General features: G+C 39.8%; 1 protein-coding gene across 3 annotated transcripts in view; it reads left to right on the top strand.

The window, feature by feature from the left end:
- Positions 1-15,076, top strand: part of LOC144210340 (netrin receptor UNC5D-like) — a 65,212-nt gene that overhangs the window by 30,642 nt on the left and 19,494 nt on the right. For all 3 annotated transcript variants that reach the window (XR_013329365.1, XM_077736962.1, XM_077736961.1), the window contains one exon: positions 12,480-12,686. Coding sequence is in view for 2 of the 3 variants with exons in the window: in XM_077736962.1 (XP_077593088.1) it covers positions 12,480-12,686 (207 nt within the window). In the remaining variant the exon portion in view is untranslated. The remainder of the gene's footprint in view (positions 1-12,479; positions 12,687-15,076) is intronic.

Raw genomic sequence — 15,076 nt, 5'->3', positions numbered from 1 at the left:
GCTCTCTTTTTTTGTGTGTGTGAAAAGTGCCTTCATTCCTAGCGAGTCCTCTAACAAGGAAGCCCCCCTCCACTCCATCGCCATCCACCCGTCATCCTCCTCCCTCGGGAAGGAGTCAGGGACCGGACCTTTTGCCAGTCAGGATAATTGGCCTGGATCAGCGCACCGACACTCATTACTCGCACTCGCATTGTCTCCTCGCGCACACACGGATACGCCGAGCCCATGAGCTGCAGCCAGTAATAATCGCCGTGTGCTTTTTATAAGGTCCTCCAGGCTGCTCGGGGTCAACGGCGCTATCACGAGGAGCATCGTAAAGGTCCTTGTAAATAAAGCGAGCGCTCCCTCAGCGGTGCACGCACCTTGAAATGGTCCCACTTGCAAACCCGGTTGATGGCGCGCTCGCTGCTTTATTCCTGGGCTCGTATTTTTTCCTCCCAACATCTTTGTGGAATCCTTTAAGCTTCCACATTCTGCTCAGAACACCTTCAGGGATTGGCCAATAGAGACTTTCTCCTATTTGAAATGAGGTCTTCACTGCCTGACCGTCAATGTGGCCCATGCTGAGCATGATAATCATAACTAGGAAATGCCATTTCTAGTAGAAATTGCCCGCATGAATGCTGAAAAAAAGCAAGTGGTGAATTGGAAGGCTGTAGAAATACATTTTTTAAGATGGAGAGAAAAAAATCATATGAAGGATAAAAGCAATTTTAAGAGAACTTGTCAATTCCATTTTCAAGGTTAGTTTGTTGTTATGTGAAATATGAGGAATCTGGTGAAGCTTTTTCCAGTTGTAGAAAAATTAAGTGAAATCTTTAGCTGCTTGAGTTCTTTAATTTAATCGGAATGGTCATTTTAATTAATTTTGTTGCAGTGATACTAATACAAATCCATAACATCCCATTTCAATTGTATTGGACATCTAGCACTGTAGCTGCCACTGATTCAGAGGATTTCATAACATAACATGAAATGATATTTAAGATGGTTTTGACTTTGATGGGTTTGTTGGCCTTGCCAACAATGCCCTGCGGCTATTTTGGTAGAGGCGTAGAAAGCTCTTTTCATGCTTCTGCTGTGGATTATCACTAGTACACGTGTAAACCATGTTAAGTGGGAAGGTTGGCAGCATATTAATGAAAATTATCTGTCAGCCCTTCCACTTTAAATGAATTGGACGTATGGCACTATCAATGATGACAACTTAAGTTTGGCCAAACCATGATAGTAGTATTAAAGAACCAAAATATATTTAATAATGTTTTAAGTATAGAGACCACCATTGCTTTTTGAGTACCAGTAAAGGACAGTCTTGAGTCGTTTTTCCCTTCTTTTCTTATGTTAGAATGTAATCGTGGCGGAGAATAATTAAGAAGACTCCATCAGTGAGCTACATAGGAAATTAAAGTCAGCTTGTCGTCCATCTCCAAGCTTGTCTAATTCAGTTTCGCTTTCACTTTTCATTTCCTTCCAAATGGCGACACACTAACACACACGACTCAGCACATTTTAAATTCAACATGACAAACTATGGTGATGATCGCTGCCACGCGAGTACCGAATGGCCCGTGAAAATGACCTGCGTTAGTTTTCTGTATGCTTGAAAGATGGGGTTAGGGTTTCAAATTTAGGTTAAAAATAAGGATTCAAGTTTCAATGCAGGGATTTCAGGCATCATTTACCATTTTTTACATCGAGTTATGATTTCAAATTTGTTCTCCGAGGCAGTTTATGGAAGTTTGTACTAGTCTTTTGTCAACTCTTTTTTACCAAACAGGATAGAGCTGAGTATTCAATTCAATTAATATCAGGACTTCATACAAAGTCTTTGTTCTATTTTAATTTGTTCTTTTAGTTTTCCTTCTTGATGCTTGTTTTTAATCTAAAGCAGATCTGCTCCATGTTCCCAGTGATAGAAAAAAAAGGATCGGTCACAGGTCTAAAGCACAGATTTTGATTTATTTTTATACTTTAGCATTCAGTCTTGCTTTGGGGTTCCATTCTGGTTTCTAGGTCAAGGTCAGGGTTTTAAATTGATTTGCAAACCTGTATGAGGATTGATTTACGCTTTCTCAATTAAGTGTCAGCAAGCATAAACCCTACTTGAAAACTTCATGGTTTTAAAATCTGGGTTATGGTTTGAAAGTGAGCCTTCCCAAAAAAAAACTCATTTAAATGTCTAATCTAATTCTTTTTTTCTTTCCTGCTCATCGCTTTCCCTCCCTTGAGCATTTGTATTCATAGCACGCCATCCCGCGCACCTTAAATGCCGCCGCCCGCCTGTTCAAATGCAAATGACACCCTGACTCATCGCCGTCAAAAAAAAAATCTGCAGGGACTATCGGGGACGACAGGAAGTAAACATGGTCGTGGGCGGGCTGAGGCCGGCCGGGAGTCAACTCGCTGTGAGATTTGCGACATTGTGTCGCTCTGTGCTGGAAGATGATTGAGAAAGATGGATGATAAGAGAGAGACTGGATGAAAAGGTCCACTGATTTACGCGGTGTGCCATCGGGAAAATAGAGTCAAAGACAGGCCGACGTCTTTAAAAAAGGAGCAGGCGACAGAAATAGTGTCCCGAGTGTCAGCGTGGAAAAGATCGTTACCCTGACACTTTTCATCTTGTTGCGATGGTGCAGGAACCATTGCAAAATGCCCCATTTAGTTATTATTATACATAGTAATTCAGAGATATATTTTAAATACGTTTCTTTATGTAAGACAAAACACTGAAATTCTATAGTGGTTTTAACTTGCTGTCAGATTTTGACCACTCTGCTAAAATAAAAGACACCATTCAAATTGACCAAGTTTATCTCCGTTTTAAACATAAAAGTGTAAAAGATTATTTGCTGTGGAGTCATAAAAACTGGTTAGTGGGCAATAGTTTGGACAGTATTGGTTTTAAGGATTAGTTAGTTTGAGGCCACAGTTTTCAAATACTTTGGTTTTATAGTCGTCTTTTCATTGAGATAAATACACAACTATCTACCAAAATTCCATCATCTTCGATCGTCTGGCTTCCCCACTAAGTTTTATCGTTCTTTTCCACCACATCAAACAGCTTTATTTTTCCAAAGCATGATGCTGATGCCTTATTTTGCCGGCCCTATATTGCCTCCTGAGAGCTATTAGAACAATCTTCCTGATTTGTAGCATATTCGTAGAAAACAAACAATACAAAGTCTTTGTTTTTCTTACTTCCTACTTTTTTTCCCGATGAGCTTCCTAATGATCAAATCTTTGAAAAGCCATCACGGCGGCGCAAGCTCTCGGGACGCAAGACTGACAGCATCAGTCTGACTTTCGTTCCGCTCGAGGGGCTCCCGACAAGCCGGGTGTCACGAGATCCCCCCACGGGACAGTTCGTGGACGGCTAGCGATGAGGGAGTCTGGCGACGACTCAGACGGGAGTCAAGTGTTGGTTGAGGATTAAAGCCACATAAGCTGAGATCTCCCCAGAGAGCTGTGACAAGGAGTCAAAATGTTCTTTTCCCTCCATCTTTCAAACATCTCCATGAGAGCAAAATGGAGAGTCTCTTACGGTGCTAAATCTCTTATACTGTACAAGCTGTACACCTACCTAAACGTTTCTGGGATTCTCTATTCCCTTTTACATTGCCAATCAATCAAAGGACTCACACTCAGCCTCACTGGATTGAATTCTAACGCTTCCCACGAAGTAAAAAGTGGAAAAGATGAATATAAACCTGTCTGATCTTGGGCTACATTTTTGGAGTGTTAACCCGTGGTTGAAATTTAAGGCTGGAAATTGATTTAAGGGATTAGAACAAGTTGAATGATGGCTAATCTTTTTCGTAACACTCTGGTTAGACTTCAAAAGATTGGAAATTCCATTTTGGGGTTGAGGAAAAAATATTGGAACATACTGAAAATTGAGTAGGTTAAATATGATTTCAAAGTTAGAAGCAACATAGTATGCATGAGGTTTGTGTAGTTTGCTTGTGCTTCAGATGGAGGGTTGGAGTCTGTAAAATACATGAGAAAAGTAGTGGAAGAGATTGTTTTTAAAATACAATGATAAGGACTTCATTTTGGGTTGAATAACTACTCTTAGTTTGTTTTGATGGTCCTTAGGCGCTGAAATATACTTCATTCTTCGCAGTTCAAAACAGGCTTGAGAGGGCAGAAAGTAATGGAGGCTTGGACTTGAAGTTCAATGGAATAAAACATTATTTTTAGTAGCATTCACACATTTGTTTTACATATTTGGGGCTATGCTACCTTTAGATTTAAAGTTGGGGGAGAAACTAGAATAAATGGAATAGGACTTAATTATCAGTTGGAAATATTGCAGTATTTTTGTTTTGAAGTGTTTAATCCAACTCCATCTGTGTGCTTTTCATTGACCTACAATGTGTATTGATAAACCATAACGCCACTCGTAATAAGGACACGTTGCAGTGGCAGGTGTACAAGGTGAGGCCGCCTTCTTCATCTTAAAAACATGAGAGAAAGGTTCCAGATGCGGTGACCCGGCCTCGTATTTATGCGCTCGCTGAGCGCACCGACGCAAAACACGCACTAGGTGAACTCTGACCCAGCCAACGCGGTGAATACCAATCACGACGTCTCGTCTCTTGTTTTCACCAAAGGAATCAAGGATAGGCGCATATCTGGGATTACTGCTAATGCTGACACACAGCGTGATAGCGCGGACTGGAAATTAGTGGCAAGACAAATAAGTTTGTAATCACTTTGAACGACGGGCGCACGCGTAGGATCAATAGGAGTTAATCGCCGTGATACATAAACATCGCAGAGCCCCTTAATCCCCACATACGCTTTATTAGAATCTATTCAAACACCCTCCACACCCACTTGTGTCATGTGACTGCTATTAGAATATTCTTTCCAAACATCTATGCACTGTCAACCTCTTTGAGGATTTTGAGTCGAAAAGGATCACTTGAAGTGTTGTGACTTTTCCTGTGGCTCAATTAATCGTGCAAAGACTTTACTTATGGAATTATTGGCCTTTTTTGCCAATGACAATAATATAATTATTCAGGGATTATTGAGAAAACTCTAGCAAATTGTAAAATACACATTCTCCTTCAAATGCATTAGAACAGTGAGGCTTTTATTTATTCGGTAAACATTATGTCAACTTAAAAAAGACACAACATAACAAACTTTAGAACTTTGGAGATCAATTAGAACAAGGGTTTATATCCTTGGGTTTTCTGGATTGAGCAATTTGACATTCTCCCTGTCCTGGATCTCATTGGCATGGCAATTAGGGACGTTGAAGGGTTCTTAGAGGATGATAACCCACAAACCTTCGATGATATCCAATACATCTCCACGTTCGTGGAGCTGTAGGCGGACAATAGGGATGTCAACGAGCTCGTTTCAGAACACAGCGGAGCTGAGGGGGCTTTATATGACGCAGCACTCTCAGCTATTCAAACAGTTGAATTGCAAAGAAGATGAAGATCATAAACCAGAGCAGGCACTGACAACACATGAGATAAAGAATATGTTTATGCATTGTGAAGCGGTAAAACCTTAGTGTTGGCATAACATTGGGGAAAGATGCATGCTGGCCATGTTATAGCTTTGTTCAATGACACCTGTCTCACATATTTCAAGAAATTGTTCAAGGGGAAGCTAGTGTTGAAGAAGGTAGTTCTGATACTGACCTTAAAAAGGTGCCTTGTACTATTATTTAACAGTAACTTTGGAGTTCTTCGGTTGCAGGCTTTAACTGGAATTTAATTGTTTCATATGGACATAATGTATTAATGATATGAGCAATATAAGCTTAGGAATGCAGCAAATTCTGCTCGTATCATGACAAATCATTGAATTTTTTTTAAGTTGAGGAATCAGTCAAATTATTGAGTGTGGGGAGTGAATGAGAAAGGCATCATTTGTATAACTGCTTTTATGATATATTTGTTTATTATCTGAAAAATATATGCACCTATCAGTAATCCTTTACAATACCTAACAACACCGGCTTTGGGTTTTCCATCTGTGCACATCCAGTCAAAACAAGAGGGCTAAAAAGATGAAATAGATATCATAGGATGCTCACAGCACACCCATTCAGGTTCTTCACCTTTTGAGAGCCATCCATCACGGCACTCCTTCTGGTCCTCTTACTCCGAGGCCTCCTGGTCCCATGAGGGCATCCAGGCTGAGTTCATATCACGCGAGCAGTCGAGTCAACGGCGGTCCCGTTCGTGGGGGAGTTTAAAAAAAAAATGTAATTTCAAGCCGCCCCAGAGGTCAGCGCAGCAGAGCGGCCGCAACCATCCATCAGATAAATCAGCTTTAAGGCCAAAGCAATCCACTTAGTGGCTGTGCCTGCTGACAACCTCATGTGGTCGCGTCCATTGTTCTGCAAACATGGCGGCTAAGAGCCATTGGTGAGATAGTTTCCTTAAAAACTGAACATTAAGATAAGATTATTCTCGTTGCTATTAATCTCTTCAGTGGGTAAAGTACATACTCTATAGGGTTATTCAGGTGGTTTACTACACCATTGTAAAGCATGAGATTTAGTAAACGTTTATCTATACAAAGGGTTTCTATTCTGTATTTTTTTCATCTACCCCTAGAACCAAATGTGACGTTCCCACCTAATAGTCGACAAGAGCCATTTAGGTAAAAATGAATAATAATCATGGCCTCATTCATCAGTAAATTGCTATGTGAGACTCATCGAAAATAAATGTTTAAAAGCAGAGACAGACAAATTTTTATATGCATTTTTTTTTGCCGAGGCTATCATCATTTCCATTAAAGCTAATCCCCCAGCCTCACTCATCACGTACTGTTCATTCTCCAACACGCCGTGCCCATAATTTCTCTTTTACACGCCACTATCACTGCAATTAACTTCACCGTGCTTAGGACACCTGAAGCCTCCTATAATAGTTGCATTGGCTCGTTGTACTCTGCTAATGATTTTACATAATCCGCAATCTGGGCCACCACGTGCCTCGGACTCGCTTCGGGACGCTGAGCCCGGCGCTGAAAAGACCTCGATCCTTGTCTTACGGCTGATTTCTTTTTATTCTTTTTTTCTTCGGCGCTTTAAATTATTCATCGGGAATTCTCGGCGCCGCATGCTGAGCCTCTTAATAAGTCATTAAGGGCTATCATGGGAAAAGCTGATTAGCGACGCACAATAACTTGGCTTACCTCGTCGGCGGGCGCCCTCTTGTATCTACGTTACTGAACTGAGATCAGTTCCGACTTATCTTTACCTCCATTATTGCACTCATCCATCTGCAAAACTATAGTTATTTTAGCTTTTGAGACTTAGATGGAAATCTCGTTTGGGTTTCTTTTTAAGCCACAGTGACAGAGAAAACATCTTAGCGTGATCCCTCTCCATTGCAGGTATTCAATGTATTTATATTGAATTTTTGTTCTGCAGTTTGGTCTTTCCTGCATTTTTCAGGTGCCATTAGCCACCTTTTGGGGCACTGCTTCACAATCATAAATTTTCGATGTGGAGAAGCCCACCGCTGCTTCGCCTCCATCTTTTGCGGTGTCTATCATTAGGAATTCCGTTACTTTTTAATCCGCTTGCACACACTCTTCAAGAATACTTTCGCAGGAGGTCTTCGCTTCGGGATTAAGACCGCTATCTTTGCCCTCGATCTTTACGAGAAAAACGAGGACGTTCACCCCTACCATGTTTTTTTTTTTTAGTTTCAAGCTTCTGCTTACGTTACAGATCGAAAATACACACTTTCTGTTATTGTATTGTTCAAAATTGCTGTCTATTTTGTTTCTTACCCTGATGAACAGTTTTAGATCTACTCCATATGTCAAGTTCCAGGTCTAATTTCATGATGTGACCTGGGTTCTTTTTTTATCTAATGATAAGTCTGTTGACTGTGGCTATGGTGTACAAAAGAAAGTAATTGCTTATTCTTGCTTACTCTTGCTTTTCATCTGGCCTTTGATCCACATGACAAGAAGAGGCGAAGCATAATTGAAGCTTGTGCCGAACGGACTGCATTGGGTTGACAGCTCTCCCTAATGAAAGTCCTGTGCTGTAGGCTCAATAAATAAGTTAAAACAATTGTCACCCTTTTGGACACAAATATAGAGGAAGTATGAATAAATGAAAGAGCAAGACTAGCCTCAAATGTGCAAAAAGCTTTGTCACATTGCAGGTTTTTGTTACTTGCACGCTGGCAGTAGGGAAATGAGATGCATTAAGGAAAGTTAATATCCTGCGAAATGTATTAATGCCATTAATCATCCATACACACATTAGTTTAGCACAGCCCTTTTTCTTCTAAATAATCATTATTCATCACAGCTCATCACTTTTGTATTGTTGAGCTTGCAACTTCTTGTTTTCTTTGCTTTCAAAGCTGATATACGATGTCATCATGAAAAATACTGAAACGAATGAATAAATAGCACGTTTAATTCACCTCTATAGTGTCGTAACGGATCACCTGACATTTGTTCTCTTCATTTCCTTGTCTTTAATTTTCGAGGAAAATATGGATCTTAGTAGGATATTTGTATTTGTGAAGTTGATCTATATTAGGAGTGTTTGGCCTTGGTGGGGGTCTTCTCGTGTTTCTTCTAGTTTGACATTTTAGTAGTGAGCACGGATGAATAAGGTGTCATGTTCCATAAGACACAAAAACAAACATATAAAGATCGATGATTTGTCGCACGGATGGGAGACGCTTGTCACTTCGACACTCCGTGGCTGACCCACTTCTGCTCGCGAATCTCGTCGCTTTGATGGCGACGGCGTCGAGGGAAGTGCCGACGCCGTCTGCCACCGGCAAGTTGGCAAGCTGTCACTACTGTGATGAAGACGCGCGGCGCCACCTGGGGGTTTGGAGGCGAGGACACGCGTATTGCTCGTCACCAGCGCTTCTGCTTCACACATTCTTGCAAGCAAAGAAGATAATTTAGTCTCCTTGCACTTTATACAGCCACTATCAAAGAGGAATTGGAGTCAAAGCATCCAGGTGTGCTTGTTTTTGGGATCAAAGATACTTTTGATATTGACAAGATGCATTTTTTTTAGCCCAAAGGGAGTGTAGTTGGAAATTTAGATCTATTTTCACATTCAGCAATATTCAGGGTTAAGGTTATTTATATTACTTGTCCCTAACTTACACTTTGACCGATCCTTACTGTTCCAACTTCAACAAAATGACCTAAAAATGCCATAAATAGACAACAAATGATCCATAATGTACTGGAAGTCACCTCAGATTGTCCCAAGAAGTGTAAAATTAATTGCAAGTGACTTTAACTAAAATGGAATATTACACAATATAGCATACAAGCCAAATTTGACCAAAGCAGTCGGGAGTAAACTCAGGATATCCGCCTGCTCCCTTTTTTAAGTAATTGTGAAGCAGGATTGATGACCTGTCATGTTGTAAGTGTGCCTGGATGGATGAAAAAAAGCCTAAAAAGCTTCCAAGCTTGTGCGAGACAGCAGACGAGAGGTTTGCATCAATATTTGAACAAAGCACTGCGGCATCTTTCTGCTCTTAAGCAGAGGAACAGAAAGGAAGATCATCACCATAGACGTTGGCGTTCCATCTTTAGCGTCCTAAGAAGACGCTGGAATAAAAAAGTTTTTCATAACAACGTCAAGTTCAATCCCGTTTGAATTTCCGCCTTCTGTTCTTAGATAGAAAGTTGCACAATATCACCATTGTTTTGGGATTAATTTATGCAAACAAAGTTGAATTTTTTAATCATTGAAGGCACTAATTTTGTCAAAATCAATTTTATTTTATTTTTTAAAGTCTTGGAATCATTGAGGACAGTTTGTGGGGAATTGGTAAATCCTATTTTTTTGTTAACTGAGACAATTAAGTCCTTTTTCTGCCAATCCAACATTATTGACGTGTAGAATAATAGTAATTCCGGTCAGAGGATGTGTTGCCTCACTTAGCAAAGAAGACAAGCTCAATAATTTTTTTTCGTCTTCTGGGTTGTGTGTCATCATTGTAGCAGATGCTCCTTCACCCCAGCCGCCCACCGCGACCATCTGCCCGATATAAAAAGCGTTTAATCAATTTTTGTTTGTGTATTCGTGTGTGTTTTTTAAGAAATAACTTATGCATGCATATCCATGGTGGCAATTAAATAAATATGAAGGCAAAGATCATTTATTCATAGATATTAATAGATATCGCAATTTACATATATTTTTGGGTATTCACACATTTACTTTTGTATTCATCTTAATTTTTTTGTATTTATATTTATTTTTACTTTATATATTTCCATCTTCAGTTGTGATTATTCACTCTTATATCCCTGGAATGGTGAAAGTGGTTTGCAAATCTGCCTTACAGTTCTGTGATCGAGCGTTCAATCCCTTATTGGTTTCCGGCCTTCCTGTTTGGAGTTTGCATGTTTGCCTTGTGCCTATGTGGGTTTTCTCTGGGTCATCCAGTTTCTTCCTTGCATGGTTGGTTGATTGAGTTTAAGGAAAATTAGCTCGGATAATGAATAAATTACTTTTATTAAATTTTTTTATATAGCGGTACTTTCTGTAGTGAGTGAGTGAATTAGTTGCAAAAGTTTTGTCAAAAGTCAAAGACATTTTGTTGCATTTGTGAAAGTCAAGACTGTGTTTATAAATATCAAAGAGAATCCGGTGCCCGACAAAACCTAACAAACTCCATGAAACAGAGACGATTTAAACATGTTTAAAAATGTAATTAAATTGATATGGCAAATGCTTATGAATTAGCTGGTTTCATTATGCTGCACACCTCCTGCAGGCACCCCCTGGGAGTGGGTGGTCTCTTGCCTAATGAGAACACATTCAGGGATAATGAGCACGCGTGAGCGTCAGATCCTAAGCAAACATCTGCTTTTCTTCACAACATCTTCATGTTAGAATTGTGAAGTCTCCCCAGATTTGTTCAACTTGCTCTTTGATGTTGAACACGGTGGCGTCCAATTCGGCGACCGCTCCCTCCGAGAGTAACCTAAATCTACCTTTGCAACTGTGCCATATTGGCACTGGCAAAGCAGGAACTGCCAGGAAATGAGCCTTTTGAACAGATATCGCATGTTACATGCTATCGGTCGATGTAAAACGTGCGCATAAACTACTTTTGTCATTATGCAAAAAAACTGTATTGCTTTTGGCACTAAAAAAATATTCAATTTACAATACTGCATTAATATAAAACCCTAAATGCAATGTTACTCTATTAAAACTCTGTTGCTACATTGGTCTTCATTAATTTTAAAAAAACATTTTACTCTAATTGCCCATACATAACAAGAAGTTACATAAAATGCATAGGAACTCAAAGTATCGGTTTTTAAAAGCTTGTACAAGGTCCTAGTTGTAGATGTTCCTGTGCCTTGTCACCCCAAAGGCTTAAAAATATTTCCTGATAATCTTGTGACCGCCTCTATCAGCTTCCTGTCTGGCACAACATTCCATGTTGTTTTTATCGAGCCTGTCATTGAACTATCCTATTGATTTTTAATGTCCTAGTGATTTTTTTTTCAAGCCAGGTGGCCAAGGTAGCAGAGATCAATGGACAATTTAATGCGTTTCCTGATACCTCACCATCAGTCTTCTTGGAACCTCGGGAATAATTGCGCTGTCACCGCAAGAATCCTATTGATTTTTAAAATAACAGCCCATTCTTAATGTGTTCGCTAAAGACTTTTAAGTATTATAATTTAGCTTTCAGTTTCACTAAGTGCCATGAAAGTGAAAGACACATGACAAAATCATCATATGACAGCCAAGGCAATTTTCTGATGTATTTTAACTGCAAACCTTTAGAGATTTTGTCCAATTGCGACCAAATGTAGGTTCAGGCAATGGTAAATTATGATTGGGCAAAACTAAGGTTTTGGTGATTACTTGTTGATCGACTTTGGCACAACACAAAAATTTCAGGCACTTTAAGAATCATTTTGACCAAAACGTGATGTATATTATGTATGTCCTTCTACACTATTCAATATATTCTTAAATATCTCTCTCAATGTTATATCTCATATGTCATATTAAATGTCCTCTAAAACTTTTAAACATTTAATTCCTAGCACCAGTTGTACAAATCGACATGAAATATTGTGGACATTCTCAAAAGAAAAAAGTAAAATGGCCTGTGGAGTAAATTAAACAGGATGGTGGCTATTTTGAGCTATGTGCAAGTTCATACTTTCAGCATCTCCTGCTTGGAAATCGTATCCACCTTGTACTTTAAATACTAATGCAAACTATAGTAGGGTTAAAGTTTAAATGCTAATTTAAAGAGTATCCATGATAATAATAGTGCAGGGCCAGTTTAGACAATTGAAAAGTCACTAGCTGGTTACAGGGCATCTGATTTAGGACGATGAGAATTTTCCAGATGGAGATGTTTAACACGTTGACAACTCGGAGGCAGTGTGACAGCCCAATGTGTCAAAAGTGTTTCAATGGAGTCTGACTATGATTCGATCTGATTTCCGTGCAGGTTCCCGCGGCGAAAGTCAGCAGCATGGTGCGTCCGGCACTCTGCCGCGCTTCGTGGAAGAGCCGGTGGATGCGTATATCATCAAGAGCAACCCCATCAAGCTCCGGTGCCAGGCCAGGCCTGCCCTGCAGATCTTCTTCAAGTGCAACGGAGAGTGGGTCCATCAGAGCCAGCATGCATCTCGCGAGCACACTGACCTGGGAACAGGTAGACACTAATATCTTGGAAATCCAGCATGGCTGACCAGTTGGTCTTTGCCAAGCGTGGTTCTATCAGTTTACTTTCCTAATGCCAAAACAAAAACCAACCTAACTTTTCCATTTATAAAAGGTTTAAGGTGTAAAATCATGGCTGTTATAGTTCATGTTTGGTCAGTACAATATTACTCATTACAGAAGACTATATGAAACCGTAATATGTGTGCAATATGTACTTTTTGCGATCTAGTTTCCAACCGCTGGTTGCCAAAATTTAGTTAATCCCTATTTGACGTCCGATCACTTTGAAGCTGGGCTGTGACAACAAATGTTCGTTGACTATAATCCCCCCTAGTTCAAACAATTGGAAGTCTATTGCTTTCACTGGCAGGCAATGAAGTAATAAAATTAAATTAGTTTTTTCTCTGGCCAAAAAGCACCCTCCCAGTTATTTTTTTCACTAATCAACGTCCAATCCATTTTGTTTTTATACTTTGGCTTAGGTTTTGTTCTGAGATTGCGACTTATTCTCAGGTGGTCCTTAAATATGTTGAAATATATCATGTTGATGGCAGGAAATATAAGTCGTGTCTGGCCAACTCAGAGTATTATTAGATAATTTTATTTTTTCATAAAACATGGTAACAGAGCATTACTGTCGTCATTTGTAGGGCAGAAAATGGAATCCCGGCCAATCACAAACAGCCCCATCTTTCTCACACAGGCATCAGAAAAAAAGCTTTTATTGTACATCAATGCTTGAATTATGTCCAAGATGCTTTAGGGTATTTCTCACCTCTTATCTGAACTCACCCGGATCCTCTCCCTAAACTGGACCGGGTAGCTTTTTCCAAAAGCCTGGAGGTGATCTTTCATCAGAGCGCCCTGCTCGGGCCGGATTTCTTGCACTCTCGCTTCATAACGAGGATGTTTTCCTTCTTGTTTTGGTGATGTGCCGGAGCCGCCTTGTTAATTAACGACGTGGGTGAGCTAATTGGAGCTGAAAAGATGTGCTTCTACTCTACGTGTTCTGCACCAGAACACAAAAATGTTGCGAGTCGAAGGCCCCTGCGGCGTCCGTTAAGAAAAGCTGCCTAAGATGCTTCAGCGGAGCGGACGCTAACAAGTTAATGCCAAATTAATGACATCGATTCTTAAAAGCTTGCATCCAGAACACAAGATTTAATTTGGATTCAATTGACCTGAGATCAATTGTTTGTCTTTGAAGCAGTATTGGACGTCCTTTTAAGATGAACGCACTCAGGCGAACCTTTATTTAAAGGATTGTCTTAGTGTCAAATTCTATCGTGTAAGGTTGCTTACATCATGAATAACTAGTGAGAAGAGCTATTGCCTTTACTTCATCACTTTTTTTTCCCATCCATGAGTCTTTGGGATGGGTGTAGAAAGCTGGCAAGTGCATAGATTTGCCCGACTGTGCGTGAATCCACAACAAGAGCGCTGCAGGAAACAAACGAGTTGTTCGCTGAGATTTTTCTTTTTTTTTTTTTTGGTATACTAGTGGCAGCATCTGTCAGAATCCGAGTTAGATGATCTCTTTAAACGCGTGTTGACTTTAATATTTCATACGAGAGAGATGAAGAATGGAGTTTCTCAGTGTGCGCGCCAGGGCTTTGATTCCAAGCACCTCTGGGACCACTTAAGAGGGTCTTTCCCTTTTATATACTGTACGTGTACCTAATAATTTGGATGCTGAGGATTGTCTGGTAGCCCTTATGTAGAATGGAAAGCTGTTTATAGGGTTGTTGTTGTTTTTTTTTTTTTAATACATTGTATAGGAATATGAATAAGAGATGAGAAGTGGGGAAACTGCAATGTTTTGGCCAGGGGGGAAAAACACAATTATGTTCCTACCATAGAAATAAAAAACAGCCGCCATGCAGTATATGTGTGTGTGTGCTCCAGGAAGACGCTTTGATAATGGTTGTTTTCAAATTGTGATGTAAGGATGGGAACGGGATCATCAAAGTGGCGGCCAAGCAGTAAAGAAATAATGGTCTATTGTAGCCAACAGATTTCTTTTAATATCAAATTTCCTTGTTTACTAACTACCATTGACTTAGGCTGACAATAGTTGAGTTAGACTAATGAAAGGGTTACTTTTTGATGGTGTAATATCAACAAAAGGTGCACCTAAGGTTGTGAATGTGTTTATTTGTAATGAATGCACAAACATATTTTACATTCACACGCATAATTAGGTTTTCATTATGAATAGTTTTGTTTAGCATTTTAATGTATTCTGAAATGGAATTAAGCTGTCATTTTTTTTCACCAACCTACACCAAGATAATGCGAATAATTATCCGTCTATGGTAAAAATGGCCCGTCAACTTTGAGAACATAAGTGCCTCTAAAGCTGAGGAGGTCAGTGAAGGA

Source organism: Stigmatopora nigra, chromosome 17 (assembly GCF_051989575.1).
Source record: "Stigmatopora nigra isolate UIUO_SnigA chromosome 17, RoL_Snig_1.1, whole genome shotgun sequence".
In the NCBI taxonomy this organism is placed as follows: Eukaryota; Metazoa; Chordata; class Actinopteri; order Syngnathiformes; family Syngnathidae; genus Stigmatopora; species Stigmatopora nigra.
Note: the sequence above shows the minus strand (reverse complement) of the source record. Positions and strands in the feature narration are given on the sequence as shown.